This window comes from Etheostoma cragini, chromosome 23 (genome assembly GCF_013103735.1).
Source record: "Etheostoma cragini isolate CJK2018 chromosome 23, CSU_Ecrag_1.0, whole genome shotgun sequence".
NCBI classification, from domain to species: domain Eukaryota; kingdom Metazoa; phylum Chordata; class Actinopteri; order Perciformes; family Percidae; genus Etheostoma; species Etheostoma cragini.
In genome coordinates, this window is record NC_048429.1 from 16687157 (window position 1) to 16706050 (window position 18894).

At 43.4% G+C, this 18894-nt stretch overlaps 1 protein-coding gene across 2 annotated transcripts in view; it reads left to right on the top strand.

The window, feature by feature from the left end:
• Window positions 1-18894, top strand: part of arhgef39 (Rho guanine nucleotide exchange factor (GEF) 39) — a 59412-nt gene that overhangs the window by 11672 nt on the left and 28846 nt on the right. For both annotated transcript variants that reach the window (XM_034863193.1, XM_034863194.1), the window contains exons 5-6: window positions 3670-3788; window positions 17967-18037. In XM_034863193.1, coding sequence (XP_034719084.1) covers window positions 3670-3788; window positions 17967-18037 — 190 coding nt within the window. The remainder of the gene's footprint in view (window positions 1-3669; window positions 3789-17966; window positions 18038-18894) is intronic.

The window sequence follows — 18894 nt, forward strand, 5'->3', positions numbered from 1 at the left end:
ACCATGTCTACATGCCTAAATGCACTGAGTTGCCGCCATGTGATTGGCTGCTTAGAAATTAAGTGTTAACGAGCAGTGTACCTACAGGTGTACCTAATAAAGTGGCCGGTGAGTGTATATAGCATGGCAGTAGCTCAGTCAGAGAGTTGGTTTGGGAACCGGTTGGTTGCCGGTTCAATCCCCGTACAGACAAAAGTATGATGGTGGACTGGTTTACCTCTGGGCACTGCCAAGGTGCTCTTGAGCAAGGCACCAAACCCCCAACTGCTCGGGGCGCCTGTCCATGAGCAGCCCCCACCTCTCCATTAGTGCATGTATAGGTACTGAGCATATATTTGTAATTGTAATTTCCCCTTGCGGGATTAATAAAGTATATTATTTATATGTGCTTTTAACTACGAGTAAAGAAGATGGCTGCCACCACTTTCCTGCGTTCCTTTGGAGCGTAGGTCATGGACGTCTTCAGAAATTATCACTTTGCGTTGGCAAGATGCAATTCAGCACATGAATCTAGGCGAGAGGCAGGTCAGCATATGTTCCACATGCAGCCCAAGAATATCTTCCGGTATTGGCTTGGTCTGCCCTCTAGTGGATACATGTTTAATCTTCCAGCTACACGCAAACGACGCAGGCAAGTACATGAACATTGCCGTTTGGGTGTCTGCTGCTGGTCTATGCGCACGCACCGTTAAAAAGCAAGTATATCGGCAGCTTAACTGAATGGTTCGCTAATCTGTCATCTTTAGGCGTGTCAATGGGTGTGTTTCTAGACTTTGAGGAAAGCCAGGCTAGCTGTTCCCGCTGCTTCCAGCCTTTATGCTATCGCCTGATCCTGACTCAATATTTTAGATTTTTGAAGCGGCAAGCAGAGATGCCCTGGTGCTAACTTTGCATAAAAATGGCAAATATAATATTGTCTTAACTAAGACTAAGGGTATGTCTTTAGAACAATGACTAATTGCATTGATAATGCCGGTTTGCATTGATCCTCCTGCAGATCCACATCCATTCTAAGTGAGTGAACAGGGAAGCGTCTAGTAGTTCAATCAGGTGACCAGTGATCGCACTTCTAAACAGCAGAAAACCTTAATGAGAGTAACCTATGACCCACACCATTCTGAACATTTTAGTTTTGTTTTAAAATGATGTCTTCAGAAAATACTGAAGAGGCATTCTAAAAATATAAAAGCCATCATGGGCGTCATCAGGCCTGGGCGATAATCCAGGATTATTAGTAATGGACTTTGAATGGAATCATATTGCCATGATCTAATCTTATCTGTCTCATGACAATGTGGAACAGTGGAGCACAGCTTATTGCATTGGACATGAGGTTGGTTATTTTATTTGTGACTTTGCATACATGTGCATGTTGGGATATATTCCAAAAACTACAAAAGTCTAAAGTAATGTCCTACAACAGTTGGTCACTGTAGTTGTTTAACAAAGATTAATAGGTTATTCGTAGATTCATTAATTAAACTATTTGATTGTAGATTGAACTATGAAATTAATGTCAAACTATTTTGATAATGGATATTTGGCTTGAGTCATTTTTTATGAAAACTTGTTTGACGTCAGCGTGTTAAATGTGAATATGTTCTAGTTTCTTCTCTCCTCTGGGACAGTAAACTGAATATCTTTGACTTGTGGACAAAACAAGACATTTGAGGACGTCATCTTGGGCTTTGGGAAACACTGATCCACATTTTTACATCTGGCGTGCATGCGTGTGTGTAATTGGGTAAAAATAAATTACAGCGTGATAAGTTGAACCAATAATGAAGCTCTGTGGCACGGAGGAAGAAGATCTATCAGGCTGTGACACGCACGCACACGCACACGCACACGCACACGCACACACACACACAAACACATAGTAGTCGTTAAAAGGAATTTTTAAGTCCTGACTCCTTTGACAGCTGCAGGAGGAATGGTAGGCTGGCAAGTATAAGGAGATACACTTGTAATCATGTATCAGCTGATTTAAATAGTTCATGTTACTCTATGGTGTCAACAGTTAACTTCATTTAATATTGGATGAGGAGTTTTCTTTTGTGGGGTGCAAATGTTCCACCAGAACACGTTTCTTTCTGAGACCGTTCAGCAGAGTCACCATCTCTGCATCCAGAGCTTGGCGCTGCCCAAGACCATTATAAAATGTAAACAACCCCTGTTGCCAGACCTTCCTCCGCAGCGCCGTGGAGATAGGAATGGCAATGCAAGACTAGTCTTGCTGTAACCTTTGTGTTTCTTCTCAGAGTTGGCAACCTTCAACACTGTGTCTGATTTAAAGACCCACTTCACTCTGTCACGCCTACACCGCCTCAACTTGATAAGTGATTCCTCTCACATTGTCCCCATCATTCTACTTACCCACCACCTGTCTGCTAACCATGTCCAACTCTAGCTGCCACAGGCATAATGACCAGCTAAACACACTCTCACACACCACAGCTGGCATCTGAAGTCAAGTGGCATACACTGGTGTTTTTAAAGCTCTCCTCGCCTCCATTTAAATACAGCAGCAATGTTTATTTTGATGATTTACTGGAACGACAAGATAAGGCTTTTTGTCATCCAAATGTTGACATATACTCATGCTGACGTGATGTGCAATTGTATATTAAATAACATCTACAGCCCCCCTTCCCCTCCTCACACCTCATCTGGCATATTGAGTGACAACCAGATGATTTTGGGGTCTTGTCAGGCAAAGTACTCAGCTAGAAAGTGACGTGAGACTCACGTGTCATCACTGATTGGGACATGTCTATCACTGGTCCACAAGCTGCATGCAGATGCTGTTCCCAAAAACACATATAGATTGCAGTGCTCTGTACCCAGTGCACAGTCCCTTATTCTGGGGTAACCACCGCTGACCTGACGGAGCAACACAACCGGCAGTTTACAGTGCTCTGTACCCAGCACACAGCACTTGTTTATTTATTCATGTAGTTTTGTTTTGTATTTATTTATTTATTCATTTATTTAATATTGAATAAAAATGGCATTCCATAGAGGGTGATTTTAATATTGAGTGTCCTGATCAGAGATCTTCTTTTCCCAATCTAATCTCCAAATATAGAGCTGGCTAATAGGCTTGCACGATTAAACGTTATAAAACCACAATCTCAATTCGCCCCTGTTCATTATTTCATTTTTAAATAACTTTGAAGTTTTATTTAAAAATTATTTGATTTCATTTAATTTTATGAGCAGACTGCATCCCAACCCCTACTACTTTATTCTAGGAGTTTTAAACATAGACTGTATAAAAATGGTTTTAAAACGCTCCCAAGCGCAACAATGCACCCCCTTTTCTCTATTGAAACCTCTATGTTTACAGGCTGGTGGTGATGAGTAATGTGCTGGAAGTGCCAAAAGAAAATCTATGTTTGGGCACTGCCAATTTGTGTTTTTGTCATGGTTGTTGTATGCAATAAACAGGAGAAAAAAATCCTAGCAGAGAATCGTGATATCAATTCCAAGCTAAAAAATGGTGATTCATATTTTTCGCGAATCGTGCAGGCCTAATTCCGTAGCAAAACCAAGGCCGTTTCCTGAGTGCAGCTCATAAAACATCACTTTGCAAAGCACCAATCTGTCTTGTAAATTTGCTTTTATGGCTCTCAGAATTACTTGACAATGGTTTGTGCGTTGTCTCAGGTCCAGCTGAAGAAAAACAAGGCCTTCAGACGTTTTAAGAAACTACAGGAAGCCCGACCTGAGTTCAACAACCAGAAGCTCGAAGACTTACTTCAACTTCCCGTTCAGCGGATCGACCAGTAAGAATTCTATTTCTGTCTAAATTAAAAGGCCTTTTCTTTTTCTCTAGTTGGGAAAACCCTGTGGAACACTACCTTTAGTTGCATGCGTGCGTGTGTGATTGTGTCTGTGTTGGGGCTGCACGGTATTTAGTTTCATCGTGTACATTGCAACGTGCGCATGCACGATAGACACATTGCAGGACATAGCAATGTTGAGGCTAAAACCTTTTTTCTGCTTGATAGAAAAGTAAACTCTTACCGTTTTGTCCTTTTACATTAGCGGCCAACCCTTCCCTTTTAAGACAGGCGGCCATGTGGGCGGCGTGTGGATGTGATTTAACAGTACTCCAACGAGTTTGTTATGGGATGTGAGGCTCTCCGTGTGTAGAAAAACACGGTGAGAGACACAGTGATGCTTTTCCATGCGTAGTGAAGCTAGACTAGTCAGGGTTTAATTTGCTACTAAATCACCAGATTAATGCAACGTGAGTACGACGTCTCCCGGCCATCTTTCACAGCAGAATCCTGCTTCCAGTCAGGCTAACGCTCATATAGTTAGCCTGAAGAAACGAGGCGTCCGTCCCAAACAACGTTATGGTCCGGAGCCGCAATGCTAGAAACACAACACTAATCTACAACAGCAGTGTGTGTCTGATATGATGTCATTTACACTGACTCAAGTGTTCTTCGATAAAAAGTGTGTGTTGCTAGTGTGTGACATGCAGGCTCTACATGCACAGCCAACCACCAATCACAATCAGTGTTGATCAATGTAGCCAACAACCAAAGCGGGCCCCGTCGTCGACCACAACCTGAAATTTAGAAGACGCAATATACATGCATTATTAATATCATTGACTTTAGCCTGGATTCATATTATATGAATACACTGGTGTCATGTCAGTCAACGAGTGTATTTAACTACCTAATGTCCCTCTCCAAAACTCATTCAGAAGAGAAGTGTTAGGGATTAGGAAGGTACAGATTCAGTTATTAGCAATTTATTTAAGATGTTTTATCAATGTTAATACAGTTATGAATATGTGTGTTAATAACTTTACCAAATTGACAAACAATCAAAGCGGGGCACCACCATGGAATCAGGGACCAATAACTGAACTGTGAAACAGTCTCATAGGTGGTGTTCCCTTTTGAAAATGCAGATCTTAATTAAGTTGATTAATATATCTGGTATCTTTGAAAGGAACAAAAGAAGGGTGAAATTGGAGCACTGACCTGTTCAACCAGCTGTTACTGCAACATACAGTTACACAAATAACAACTGTTCTTTAAAGTATAATAGGATTCATTTCACTTCTAAATTATTACTTGTCAATCAATCCATCCATCCATCTTCATTCGCTTATCTGGTAACGTGTCGCGGGGGGCAGCAGCAGCTCCAGCAGGGAACCCCAAACTTCCCTTTCCCGAGCCACATCAACCAGTTCCGACTGGGGAATCCCGAGGCGTTCCCAGGCCAGGTTGGAGATATCATCTCTCCACCTAGTCCTGGGTCTTCCCCGGGAGCCTCCTCCCAGCTGGACGTGCCTGGAACACCTCCCTAGGGAGGCGCCCAGGAGGCATCCTCACCAGATGCTTGAACCACCTCAACTGGCTCCTTTCGACGTGAAGGAGAAGAGATGCCAGAGAGATGCCAGCCACCTTCCCGAGGAAACCCAGTTTTGACGTTTGTACCCTGAATCTCGCTCTTTTGGTAATGACCCAGCCTTTATGACAATAGGTGAGGGTAGGGACGAACACTGACCGGTAGCTCAAGAGCTTTGCCTTCTGGCTCAGCTCCCTTTTCTTCATAACGGTTCAATAAACTGAATGTAATACCGCCAATTGTCAGTCAATAGTTCTTCAATTCAAACAAAGGCAAAGGTGTGTGTGTGTGTGTGTGTGTGTGTGTGTGTGAGAGAGAGAGAGTGTGTGAGAGTGTGTGCGAGAGTGTGAAAGAGGGGGAGGTGATGAGATCCCGTGGGAAGCTAAGCACCGCAAGATGGCGGATGAAACAGCGCAGGATTTGAGGCTCTTTGTAGTTTTTAGCGCAAGGCACATAATGGCTGCTCTAGGAAATGGGCAAACAAGCCATTTACCCCCATGACGGCGGGAAGTGAAACTTGGTTGCGATACCACGGGACTATGGGGTGGCCATCAGCTGATTGTGTGTGTGTGTTAGGTTAGTGTGTAAAGAGGAAAGCAAAGCACGCTTTAGAAAAGAGACAAATTGTGAGGAAGTGATAATAACCAATTGTCTCGTTCACTGAGGACACCAACCTAACTTGGCTTTATGGCAGGGGTCTGAGAAGTTCTCTAACAAGGGAGGATGTCCCTTGCTTAGCCATAGCTGACTTCTTGCAGAGATAATGACCAAGCCTTCCGTCACCACAGGGCCACAAGGTAACGGTCTTGTTACATCGCACTTGTCTCGCTTGTAACTTCTCTGCAGCAGGAGATAGCAGTGTAGCATTACAGTTTCAATAAGCTACAGTATCAATTACAACCTGGTTCAACAAGTACCGTGATCCACTACATTCACAGCAATAAATTAGCTTTGGTGGTCACGCTCATTAATCTTTTTGCAAAAGACAACAGACATTTGAAATAGTAGCACTTACTAATTAATCAGATTCAATTAATTAATTCAGCAACTAACCCTAAACCCCTAACTACCCTTTAGCAGCTTTCGCGTGCAGTGGGTGACAATTAGAAGTGGGTGACCAGAGTATTTATATCCCCGGTCACCTGGGCATGGACACCTGCTGCACTCAGGGACCCTGGCCAATAGGGAATCGGAGATCTTGAAGGTGACATGTAGGTGTGAACTACAACTTTGTAGTTTCTTAGACCTCTGGCCATCTTTTCTCATGGAGGTGTGACTTTTAGGCTTTAGGGTGCTCAGGCTTTGTGTGTAGGTGCGCGGGCAGGCATTCACTTAATTTTTGGTCTAAATATATTGATATCCTGCAAGAGCCTGTTATCCTAGTGTGGATGGGTGGGTTGGGGGAAACAGAGCCAAATTTGATCCACACAGCCACCCACAACTTATGCAACAATGTTCTCTGCCGGGTCACATTTGGCCCGTAACACCACATATGTTTTTTTTTTTTACTAACATCTTTTTTTTGCGTTACAATAGCTGTGTCTAAGAATATCATGAATTCTTGTTCCCAGCAAAAGAAGTATAAAAGAATGGTACTTTTTACATGTCTGAACTTGAAAGCTTGTCAAACATGACCCTACCACCACATAAGCGTTACATTTCATTCATAGTGATCTGATAAAGGGCTTCAAAAGACATACAATTGACTTGGTGGAATCTGCAGAAACTCTGTTTAACTTCCTTCACATCTTCAGTTGTCTCTTTGTAATTGATGCTAAAGTTATATAAAATATTAAATTTTTGTGGTGGTTCCACCGTGGAGAGCACTGCTGGAGAAGGGTCACACATTTTATGCTTGACTTCTGTTTTTGCTGTTTACATGTTTTTGATTCACCAGTCACCCGCTGCACTGCACAATGTCTAGTCTCCGTGACAGATGTAATTATTATTATTTGACGTAGCACCATGTAAGTACTCAGACTGTCCAGAAACTGTCAAAATGTCTTTTCTTAAGCACGAGTTTTTGTTGGCTGTAATTTCATGCGGTCCTGATCTTGCTTGTTAATTAGTGGAACGAGGAGAAATGGGCAAAAACGTCTTTTCCTATGCAGCAGATATCTGACAGAGGTTTATCAAGCTGCTTGCTTGTATCTTAATTAGGCCCTTTTTATGTCTCACGTTCTCATCTCTCCAGATGTACAGGCTAGCACTCTGTGTTCCATCCATCCATCATGGAAGAGAGAAGTTGTCTCTGAGATCAGCTAACCCTTCACCTTAACATCTGAGACACTTTGCTGTATCTCATTTACGTTCACTTTCTCCTCTACAACAAATAAATCACCTTCCCTTTGTTTTCTCATTGGTCCCACGCCTCGGGATTTGTGTGGTACTCTGGGATGCGCTTTCCAAGCTTTGAATAGAGATTGGGACGCACTATTTTACAGTATGTCCATGACGTTTCCCTTACAGGATTGTTCCGGTACCTCCGGAAATTCCACCGGATGTTCCTCTTTTCAGCCGGATGTCTGTCCCCTTCCTCTTCCTTTGTGTTGGCGTTCTAACCTCTGGTGGATTTCTGAGGACTATGGTTACCTGGTCCTCAGATCTCTGCAGGGTAAATCCAGACAGCTAGCTAGACTATCTGTCCAATCTTGTCCAAAGTTTTCTGTAGACGACTAAAACTCTTTTTGAGCGTACACATGTTCCACCAGAACAAGTTCCTTCCTGAGACTATTTAGCAGAGGCTCCGTCCAACGCTTAGTACCGCCCAAGACGATTGTGATTGGTTTAAAGAAATGCCAATAAACCAGAGCACGCTTTTCTTCCCGTCCCAGAATGCTGTGTGGACTAGCCACACCCTACTTTGCAGTGCTGTGGAGGAAGGTATGGCAAAGCGAGACTAGGAATGCACCAATCCAATTTTTTCTTTCCCGACGATACGATTCATAAACACAGGGTGTTGCCAAGACCGAGCACCATCCAATACTCAATATCAATATTATATTCATAATCTGTACAACCGCATTGTGCCAACTTCATAGAAGTCATTTTAATGTAAGGTATGTTGGCAAGGTATTGCATGCAATGACAATAAAGATTCTTATTTTATCGGCCAAGTACGTGGGAACACATACGGGACATTTAACTCCGGGTTTTTATTTTTGAAATGCTGTGAGAAATAAGGGGGGCATCTTTGCCAGCTAACACAGCAAAGGCAAACAGACAGGATTGAAAACGGGTTTGGCTCTTTAAAGCTCAGACCATCACAGAATATCTGGATTTGTGTATTTGTCTGGCTCATCGCCAGACACTAGCTGAGATGTGCCAATCCAAGAAGCAAATGTGATAAACATGCTGCTTCTCAGGAGCCTTGGTGCACATCAATGCTAGGAAATAGCACACTAGTCCTGACGTCAGCGTGTCCGCACTGATGGTATACCAATGATTTGCCGCTAGCGTGTTATCATGTGCCACATTCGTGCTGTTTTGTCACTCTACTTATTGTAATTTACAGTTGGAGAAATCAGGAAGTTCTGAGAGCTGCAATATCTCCCAGAAGGCAAAATAACTCCAAATGTGCAAACACACCAGCGACTTCCATCACTGACAGAGCTTGTGCAATAGCATGCAGTTGTAGCTGCACGCATAGGTATATAAATAGATTAAATCATTTATATTTAGAATAGAATTTAAAAGAATAGGCAACATATTACAAAAATACAAAAAGAGGCACCAAAGGAAGAAACAATATAAGAAAAGACTAGGCTATATTGTATATTATGTATTAAATAAAGTTTCACATCCTTATAAAATCAGGACGGACTAGAGCAAAATGTGTCTGTGGCTGGTTACCAAACTGCACGTGTCAGGTTGCAGTTTACAACCATGTTTGTCCAGGCTCGTAATATATGTAGTTAAGACTTATTAAAGATTATTGGTCAGGAAAATTCATTCTAAATTAGCATTAATCTTTTAACTAAAACAGCACATCTCTGAGTGTCCTTCGCGATGTTTAACAGCCTTTGGTGATACGTTATTGCCCCAGTTGATATGGCAATGATGATAACAAAATTATATATTGCGCAGCCCTACTACACCCCCCCACCCCACCTCCACCACCCCTTATAAGTTTGCTGACCACTGTTGTATCTGACTCTGACACATAATCAGTGGGCCACGTTCTCTCCAGCGCAGCCCTCTCTCAGCGCCTCTTTCTCTGCACTTGCCATCATCATCATTGATTCGTCTGTCGTCCTCAGTGAAACTCAGGAGACTCGAGGGATGTGTCTAATTGTATGATGATTTTAAGTGGCACGGCTAGATAATCATCTCTGGCTGGCGCCTCACCTTGCTCCGGCTCTGTGGCTGGGAATAGCAGGAAATTGTTGTCACTTATCACCATTCAAGGATGATGGATGGCGAGCAGGGCACGGAGTGTGGATACTTATGTTGCTGCTGGGGGAGGAATAAAATCATTGCCTTTTATTAAGTGGCATTCAATAGAGCCTGCTGGAGCAGTCATCTCGGTCCTCCCCACTGAGATCTCCATTATGACAGTGATGGGGTCTTGAGCTGATTGTGGCAGTGAATAGCAGCCCTCTCCGCCTGGATTGGCTGTGTTTGTGTCAATAATAGAGAAGCAGCTCTCGTGAAGATGGCAGCACTTGGAGGCCTGGGGATATATTAGCTATAAGCTGAGCACCATTTAGTATAACAAGGGAATGTCCCAGTGGTTGGCTCGCTGTAGAGACTGAGCATGCTCTATGTGAAGGCCGCACAACTCCAGAGGTCTCTGGGTCATTGTCATACTTGCTAAGCATTGAGGAGTGTGCTGTATTGACAGTGCTTGTTTTTGTCTTTTGAATTGTCATGGTAGAATTTCAAATGGACGACGTTAGGTGCTCAGGTAGTTCCATCAGCTAAACACGGTAAGGGTCTCCAACACAAGGTCAGAGCATTAATTCATTTCTTTTGAAAGAAATCTGAAAGACGGAGCCTTTCTTAAGTGGCTCCTCTGCCTAGTCTACATGCATTGAGTTGTATTTCTGTTAATCATATGTGTTATATTGTCTGTTAGTTGACCCTACAGTTCATTGTCAAGTTTGAAGAGAGGCCTGTAGTGAATTAAAGTGCCTCAATTAAGGTCTGAGACTGTTTTTGTTCTCTGTCTTCCGGTTGTCAACGTTACCCCGAATGGCCACTGTATAGGAAAAATGTACAACTTAATGTTTTATTTACACACATTTGTCAAAGCCTAGTAAAGAACAGATGACTGAAAACTTGTTCGGCTCATATCTTTAGCCAGCGTTGGTTGGAATTAGCAAGCTTACTTTGTTAGCTAACTAACATCAACGTAAGCCAGTCTGCTCATTCCCTCTTTTTTTTTTTTGAGGAGGCAGCGTTGACACCCCGGAGATGGACAGTCTGTTTAGCCATCTACCGGTGTCTGCTGCTTCCTGGGTGGTGGTTAATTATGCCGGATGTGTATTTGTTTATTTAAACTCTATGCAAATGCACTGAGTGAGTGTCTTCCATAGCATTGGCAAGGTTCGAGCAGCTATTACTCAGCAGATAGTGAGTAATGCTTCCCTGAGAGTCAGTCGAGGCTGGGTTTTTAAAGATTCCTAACCTGCCATCCTGTATGCGTATGTTGGCCTGTGAACAATGACACAGTGGAAAAAAACATTTTGAATTGGGGGCTTCTCGACTGATGATGCCAATCATTAAGGTTCATGAGGCAGCACTAACTTCTACCTTGCAACGTATAAACATAAACACTGTCTGACTAATTTTTCCACTGATTTAAGTTGACTCGTGCAGCAGCACCCAGTAATAAAAGCTCCAGTCGTTCTGGAGTATGTCTGAAAAGTGTTTCCTAATGTCTACATTTACTTTCTCTTTGAGTTACAGTAAAACCCATTAGTTGCCCTTTCAGAGAAGGATAAGACATTCTTTACTTCATAATACATTTTAATTGCTCAAGTTTAGACAGTAGAATATCTCCAGTCTTCTGTATTTACCACGAATGTGCTTTCCTTTCCTTTTAAGCTATTAAAGTTAGGTAATTACCACACAAGCCCATGCCATGTTCACTAACCCATGCGGAAGCCTGCTGGTGCATCTTGTCTCTTAATTACCAATTTGAATCCTTAATGCATGTATGAGAAGCACAATAATTAGACAGATATTTCCTCCATCTCTTTTCTTTACTGACGTGTGCGCAAATGGCCAAATGACCTGACATGTCTGCCAGGAGAGAGTGAGAAAAAAGCCTGCATATCATCTGCATATAATAAAGGAATTAGCAGCTCCTGCTGCAGCAGGCACACCCCTCCACCAGCACATGCCCTTCTGAAGCTGCATTCTTCATTAGAATATCTGAACTGTCATAAATATGCTTCAGATTACGTTATTGTCTCATTATCTTTTCTTTGCTTTGCTGCTAATGAGCGGGACAGGGCAGCTGAACGAGAGAGTTCTGTTTACATTAGTTGAAATGTGCCGTAATAATGCTCATTAGAGTGTTCCATTTTTGTTCCACAGTTGCTTTAATTAGATTTTTGTCTCCACTCCTCAATAAGAACTAATAATGCCTGTAATGTATTTGTTATTACACGATGAGACAAGAAGAAAAAGACGTGAATTTATTTCTCTTTTTAAGCATCTCTTAATTGAAAGAGAGTAAATTGGATCTTGTTTGGCTTCTGTTTCATTTCCAATGAGTTATCAACTACAAGAGCAATGCCCTCCTCCTCTTCCTCCTCCACCCCCACAGACCCTCCGCCGTGCAAACCTGCTGTTCGGTACTTCATGCTAATGCAAGACACACACACACACACACACACACACACACACACACACACACACACACACACACACACACACACACACACACACACACACAAAACCAGGTTAGTTTAAGGACAAGCTTTGAATGACACCTCATGGCTTTCTTCAGCAGATAGAGTTGCTCAGTTGTCATGGAGATAGTTTAGTTGTTATCACATGAGCTTAGTATGAAACTTGTTCATGTAGTTGTATATGGCAAGGAATAGTAACCTCTGTCTCTGTACGAAGATGGTCTCTGGGGTCAAATATCAATGCCCTCGATCTTTCAACGGCCATCCACGTATTCCTGCTCGCTGCCCTTCGACCTCCCCAGTGGACTCTGAGGGGGTTAGCTCTGCTGTTGTCTGTTTCTGGTGTTCATTCACTCTCTTGTCTTGCTGTTTTAGTAATGGAGTGTTCCCCACAGCTGTCACATGTGATGTCATGATGATGTCATACGCTACTCCAGTCTTCTTCTCTGGGACTTGTATTATTTACCCAAATATTTTACAACCATAAAAATTGTGAGAGCTTGTAAAGCAGTCTTGTTACAGAACTCCAGGCTAATGAAGCAAGTTTCCAGGTGCAGCTTGCAGAATCACCATTGTGTTCTATTGTCAACACACACTCCTTACAAACACTGTCCCACTCTCTAACACATGTCTTATTCCACTAATGCCACCACATGGACCAGTAGCAGTGGTGTACAGACTGCTAGCATCACTAATAGCCTCTCTCAGTGGCACCACTGTGTCTCTAAAAAAAAAAAAAAAAAGTCCAGACTACATAGAGAGGGCTGGAGATGCAGACACACAGTGCAAATCAATGGCAGGTGTCAATGCACTTGAAGGTCACATCATCTAGTAAAAAGGATAAAGATTTCTGAGGAAGCTGACACTCATCTCAACTTTTTTACCTAAGATGGAAACTGAAATTGGAGCAACAGATTACTTAGTTTCACCATAGATTGGTTGTGTTTTCTCGATTATTTATGTAAAGATGACTTATTATGCAAAATTAACAGTTTCATGATTCATCAAAACTTTGGTGTGTCTAGAGACCCCTAAAGTTTGAGAAAAGACCACCCTTTTTCTTGATCTTCTGTTCCGTGTAACAACAAGCTAGTCAGATTTAATGCTGAATGTGACATCCCAGAGGGCTGCTGTGCCATATAGTCCCGTCCAGCAAGGTGACCCCCACCACCCACTGATACTTACTCACTGGACTTTGCTGTCTGCCATTGGGATTTCCTCGCTATCGCGTACTGTGTCTTACTGTGCTCTTAATTCAATTCAATTTCAATTCAATTTTATTTATAGTATCAATTCATAACAAGAGTTATCTCAAGACACTTTACAGATAGACCACACTCCATAATTTACAAGGACCCAACAGTTCTAGTAGTCTCCTCCAGAGCAAGCAACAGTGCAACAGTGGCGAGGAAAAACTTCCTTTAAGGCAGAAACCTCGGACAGACCCAGGCTCATGGTAGGCGGTGTCTGACGACCGGTTGGGGTTAGAATGAAGCTTACGTCCTTAACTAGGACATATAATACAATGTAAGACTGGAAACCAAATATTTGACTTTGTAGATAATTAATTGTTTGGATATTTGTTTTTGTGTGTGTTTTGTCTTCAATACTATAGAATAACAGAATCCTTCAAATGAATACCTTTTAATTCAACTGAAAGACAAGTGGTGCTTCCATTTCAGCTCAATGGAAGACTGAGGTGAGCTACATATAGGCCTGGATCTGTGTATGCCCACCCATCAGATTCAGAATTTCATCCATCCATCTTCATCCGCTTATCGGTATCGGGTCGCGGGGGCAGCAGCTCCAGTAGGGGACCCCAAACTTCCCTTTCCCGAGCCACATCAACCAGCTCCGACTGGTGGATCCCGAGGCGTTCCCAGGCCAGGATGGAGATATAATCTCTCCACCTAGTCCTGGGTTTTCCCCGAGGCCTCCTCCCAGCTGGACGTGCCTGGAACACCTCCCTAGGGAGGCGCCCAGGAGGCATCCTTACCTGATGCCCGAACCACCTCAACTGGCTCCTTTCGACGCAAAGGAGGAGCGGCTCTAGGAGGTTTGAGCTCCTCTCGGATGACTGAGCTTTTCACCCTATGTCTAAGGGAGACGCCAGCCACCCTCCTGAGGAAACCCGTTTCGGCCGCTTGTACCCTTGATCTCGTTCTTTCGGTCTTGACCCAGCCTTCATGACCATAGGTAAGGGTAGCAACGCAAATTGCCCGGTAGATTGAAAGCTTCGCTTTCTGGCTCAGCTCTCTTTTCGTCACAACGGTGCGATAAATGGAATGTAATACCGCACCGGGTGCTCCGATTCTCCGACCAATCTCACGCTCCATGGTCCCCTCACTCGCGAACAAGACCCCAAGGTACTTATCTTCTTCACTTGGGGTAAGGACTCACTCCCTACCCGAAGAAAGCACTCCATCGGTTTCCTGCTGAGAACCATGGCCTCAGATTTAGAGGTGCTGATCCTCATCCCAGCCCCTTCACACTCGGCTGTGAACCGATCCAGTGAGTGCTGAAGGTCACAGACCGATGACGCCATCAGGACCACATCATCTGCAAAAAGCAGCAATGAGATCCCGAGCCCACCTAACTGCAACCCCTCCCCGCCCCGACTACGCCTCAATATCATGTCCATAAATTTTACATACAGGATTGATGACAAAGCGCAGCCCTGGCGGAGGCCAACCCTCACCTGGAACGAGTCCGACTTACTGTCCAGAACCCGGACACAGCTTTCGCTTTGGTCATACAGAGATTGGATGGCCCTAAGAAAGGGACCCCGTCACCCCATACTCCAGCAGCATTTCCCACAATTTCTCACGGTGGACCCGGTCATACACATTCTCCAGATCCACAAAACACATGTAGACTGGTTGGGCATACTCCCAGGACCCCTCCAAGATCCTTGCGAGAGTGAAGATCTGATCCGTTGTTCCACGGCCTTGACGGAATCCGCATTGTTCCTCTTCAATTAGAGGTTCAACTATCGGCCGAACCCTCCTTTCCAGCACCTTGGAGTAGACTTTACCAGGGAGGCTGAGAAGTGTGATACCCCTATAATTGGCACACACCCTCTGGTCCCCCTTTTTGAAGAGGGGAACCACCACCCCGGTCTGCCACTCCTTAGGTACCGTCCCAGACTTCTACGCAATGTTGAAGAGGCGTGTCAACCAAAACATCCCCTCCACACCCAGAGCTTTCAGCATTTCTGGACGGATCTCATCAATCCCTGGGGCTTTGCCGCTGTGGAGTTGTTTGACTACCTCAGCAACTTCCACCAGGGAAATTGACGACAATTCGCTTCCCCCTCCTGAGGTGGCAAACGGTTTTCCAGAAGCACTTTGGTGCCGACCGAAAGTCCTTCTCCATGTCTTCTCCGAACTTCTCCGACACACGCTGCTTTGCCTCTGTCACGGCAGAGGCTGCAGCCCTTCGGGCCCGTCGGATTCGGGATTGTTTTTTAAGAATAAATAAAGAAATGCCTTAATGCATGTACTACATAGTGTTGGGTACTGAACTCTGTATTTCTTTGGGTACAGACTGAATCATGTTGGTACTACCGAGGACCAAGTCACGTTAAATCAAACGTCATTTCGGTGGAGCTCCGAAGTGCAAACACACACACACAATCAAACAGGTTGTAGGGCAAGGCAATGTTATTCCTAAAGTCCATTTTAGCAACAAGGCAATTAAAAACAGTTAACATAAAACATAAGAGCAGTTTAAAAAGAGGCTAAAATAGAATAAGATACATATACAAGATACAGTGCAGTGTAAGAAATGAATAATTATTAGATATTTTCTATGGACAGGTTTAGGAAGGGAGAGGGAGGGGTTTATTTTGTGTGGCATGTAAAATGCTCTATATAAATAACAAAATGTTCCAAGTAAATAGGATAAATCAGAAATGGTTTAGCGGGAAAAAAGTGAAAAGTACCCAACAATATTTTGTATTCAGAATGTTGCTCTCTTGCATGGCTGACATGAAAGCTAACAGTCCTTTGTAGTTAACAGCCAGCATCTTACAGCTTCTACCAAGTGCAGCTATAGCTAATGACATATTCATTCAACTCAACGCCAAGAAGACTCTGCCTTGTCTGGGCCTGTAGCTGCAGGTAATCTAGGGTCTATTTTTATTCTCTGTTTGGTCACCGCCTCCCGAGAGTCCAGCTCAACTGGTCCTTCACTCACTAAGCTGGACTTATCAAAGAGCTTGTTAGCGGCTCCTTCCCTAGGCGCCACGGAGGGAAGCCAAACACTGTTCATCTAAACACACTGCTTTAGCGGTTTAGCTCCGGTCTCAATTCACTTATTGTTTATAACTTCTGATTGCAGTAATAGTCGGTGTTTTATTTGTTTTCCTTTCCAGCTGTATCTGTCAGAGGCTGTCACCATCAACACTACTTCAAAGCCAAACATCTTCTCTCCATCTGCATTAATCAGGAGGTTAACGGACAAATCCAGCGCAAAATGAACCTAGGGGTTAATAATAATGATAATAATAATCATGGGTACGGAGTCCACGTTCTCTGGGATATGTTTTAATGCTCATCCAATGTGACCGGTTTAAGCTTAAACCCCTAATTAGCTTGTAACGCTAATCATCGGGCCACTGGACTCAAAATAGCACCACACTTCCACGGTAGTATATTGAGTCTCTACGTGTAAACCGAGGCATTGAGAACTTTGTAAGTGTGCAGACAGTTTATTAAAGTACCGTTAACGTATACAGGCAGGCGCCAACAGTGCTGACCAATCAAGTGCCATGCATCTCAAGCACGGCATTTGTTGTTCAACTAACCCCTTGGTTTATTTTTGTTTCAGAATTGTCCTTTAACTCAGGCTGTGTGTAGGAACGGGCTGGTGTAAGATTCTGATGGTATGATGCTCTTCAGCGAAAATAGTTTCACGGTATTGCAGTTACATCTTTAAAATGTTTCTTCTTTTTTTTTTTTAATGCCCAGGTAAAAAAACTACTTTTTTCCCATTGAACATAATGTATTTTATTTTGAAACACATTGTAAATGTAAATGTGCTGTATTTATATAGCGCTTTTCCAGTCTTAACAACTGCTCAAAGCGCTTTTACATCTACAGGAAACATTCACCATTCACACAGTGTGGCCGAGGCTGCCGTACAAGGTGCCACCTGCTCATCAGATAAACATTCACACAAATTCATACTCCGATGCGCAGCACCGGGGGCAACTCGGGGTTCAATGTCTTGCCCAAGGACACTTCGACAATGACTGCAGGGGCGGGGATCAAACCACCAACCTTCCAATTGGCAGGCAACCGCTCTACCACTGAGCCACAGCCGCCCCCATTGCACACTGGCAGGGATACAGATTACTAAAACTGCACTGTCTGTCCTTGAAGACTCATAAAAGACAGAACGGAAAAGATGGAAAAGTTTATTGGTTTTGAAACAGTGAGTTTTTTCAAACCACATTGTACCTTGAAACCGGTAACCGGCCCACGCCTAGTTTTGTGTGCAGTTAGATTCCTCTGAGGGCATTTTGTGAGGTCCCATTGTAGTTTTTCTGCAGTCCGTCTCCAGTGACAGGACAAGTGATGTACTGTTCACCAGTGGCTGTGGCTCTACATGAGTAACGTCAGGTGGAAATGAAAACCACTCTTCAATCACTTTCACACTCACTTTTCCCTGTGATATTATAAGGCAGTGATCACACAGTGACCTGTTGTTTTTTCTGTTTTCTCAAAGGTATAAGCATTTCCTACAGGACCTGACTGCCAACACAAGTCCAGACAACCCAGAGTTTCAGCAACTTTCAAGTAAGTGTCTTTTCTGATAGAGCTCAAAATAATTTTACAAATATCTGCAGATTAACCCTAGGTGCTTTCATAGCAATGCGGAGCAATGTGTCTGGAGCTGCACGTTCAAATTAGCACACATGAAGCCAAGGGCACTGCTGTTGTCAGAATTGTTGTGGTTTGTCAGTGACGGCAACCCAACAACAAGTGATGTTGGTGTGCTGATGTGCTTTGCACCACTAGTCACAGAGTGGAACTCTTCCAACCAGTGACAAGCAGTTTGGAGCACAGGAGAGTTAGGCAAAGCTGTACAATTATAGACTGGAAGGCCAGTCCTCTTCCAGCAGGTAAGCAAAATGAAGCAACCTTCGAAGACTTTGATTGTCAGCAGTCAGACTTTGTCATGGTGAAAGACGGCCCTTATTATCTTTTATTTTAGAAACAAAAGAAAGGGCTCTTTTTCTCTTTCATTTCTCATTTGTTGTTATTGTCACAGCAGCGCTTGGCTAGTAGAGAAAGGAAAGCGAGGCAAAGCTCAATATGCGTGTGAGTTCTAGTTTGATGAGGAATTTGACATGATTAATTGGGAGCGGATCAGAGGATATTAAGCGGGAGCTATATTAATAAATAAAAGCTTCAACATCAACACGACTCCCGATAATGACTAATTTCAGTCGTCAAATAAACACAGAATCTGACTCAAGTGCGAACGTACACAAGGAATTATTTATGTGTATCAATTAAAATCTCATTGCTAGTGTATGCTGCCTTTGCTTACAAATTAAAACAGCCTCTGACTCTGAGATGAAGGTACATATCTGAATGTGCTCCACCATCGCCTCTTCCTCTTCTCATTAGAGATCCTTTTTTAAACTCTG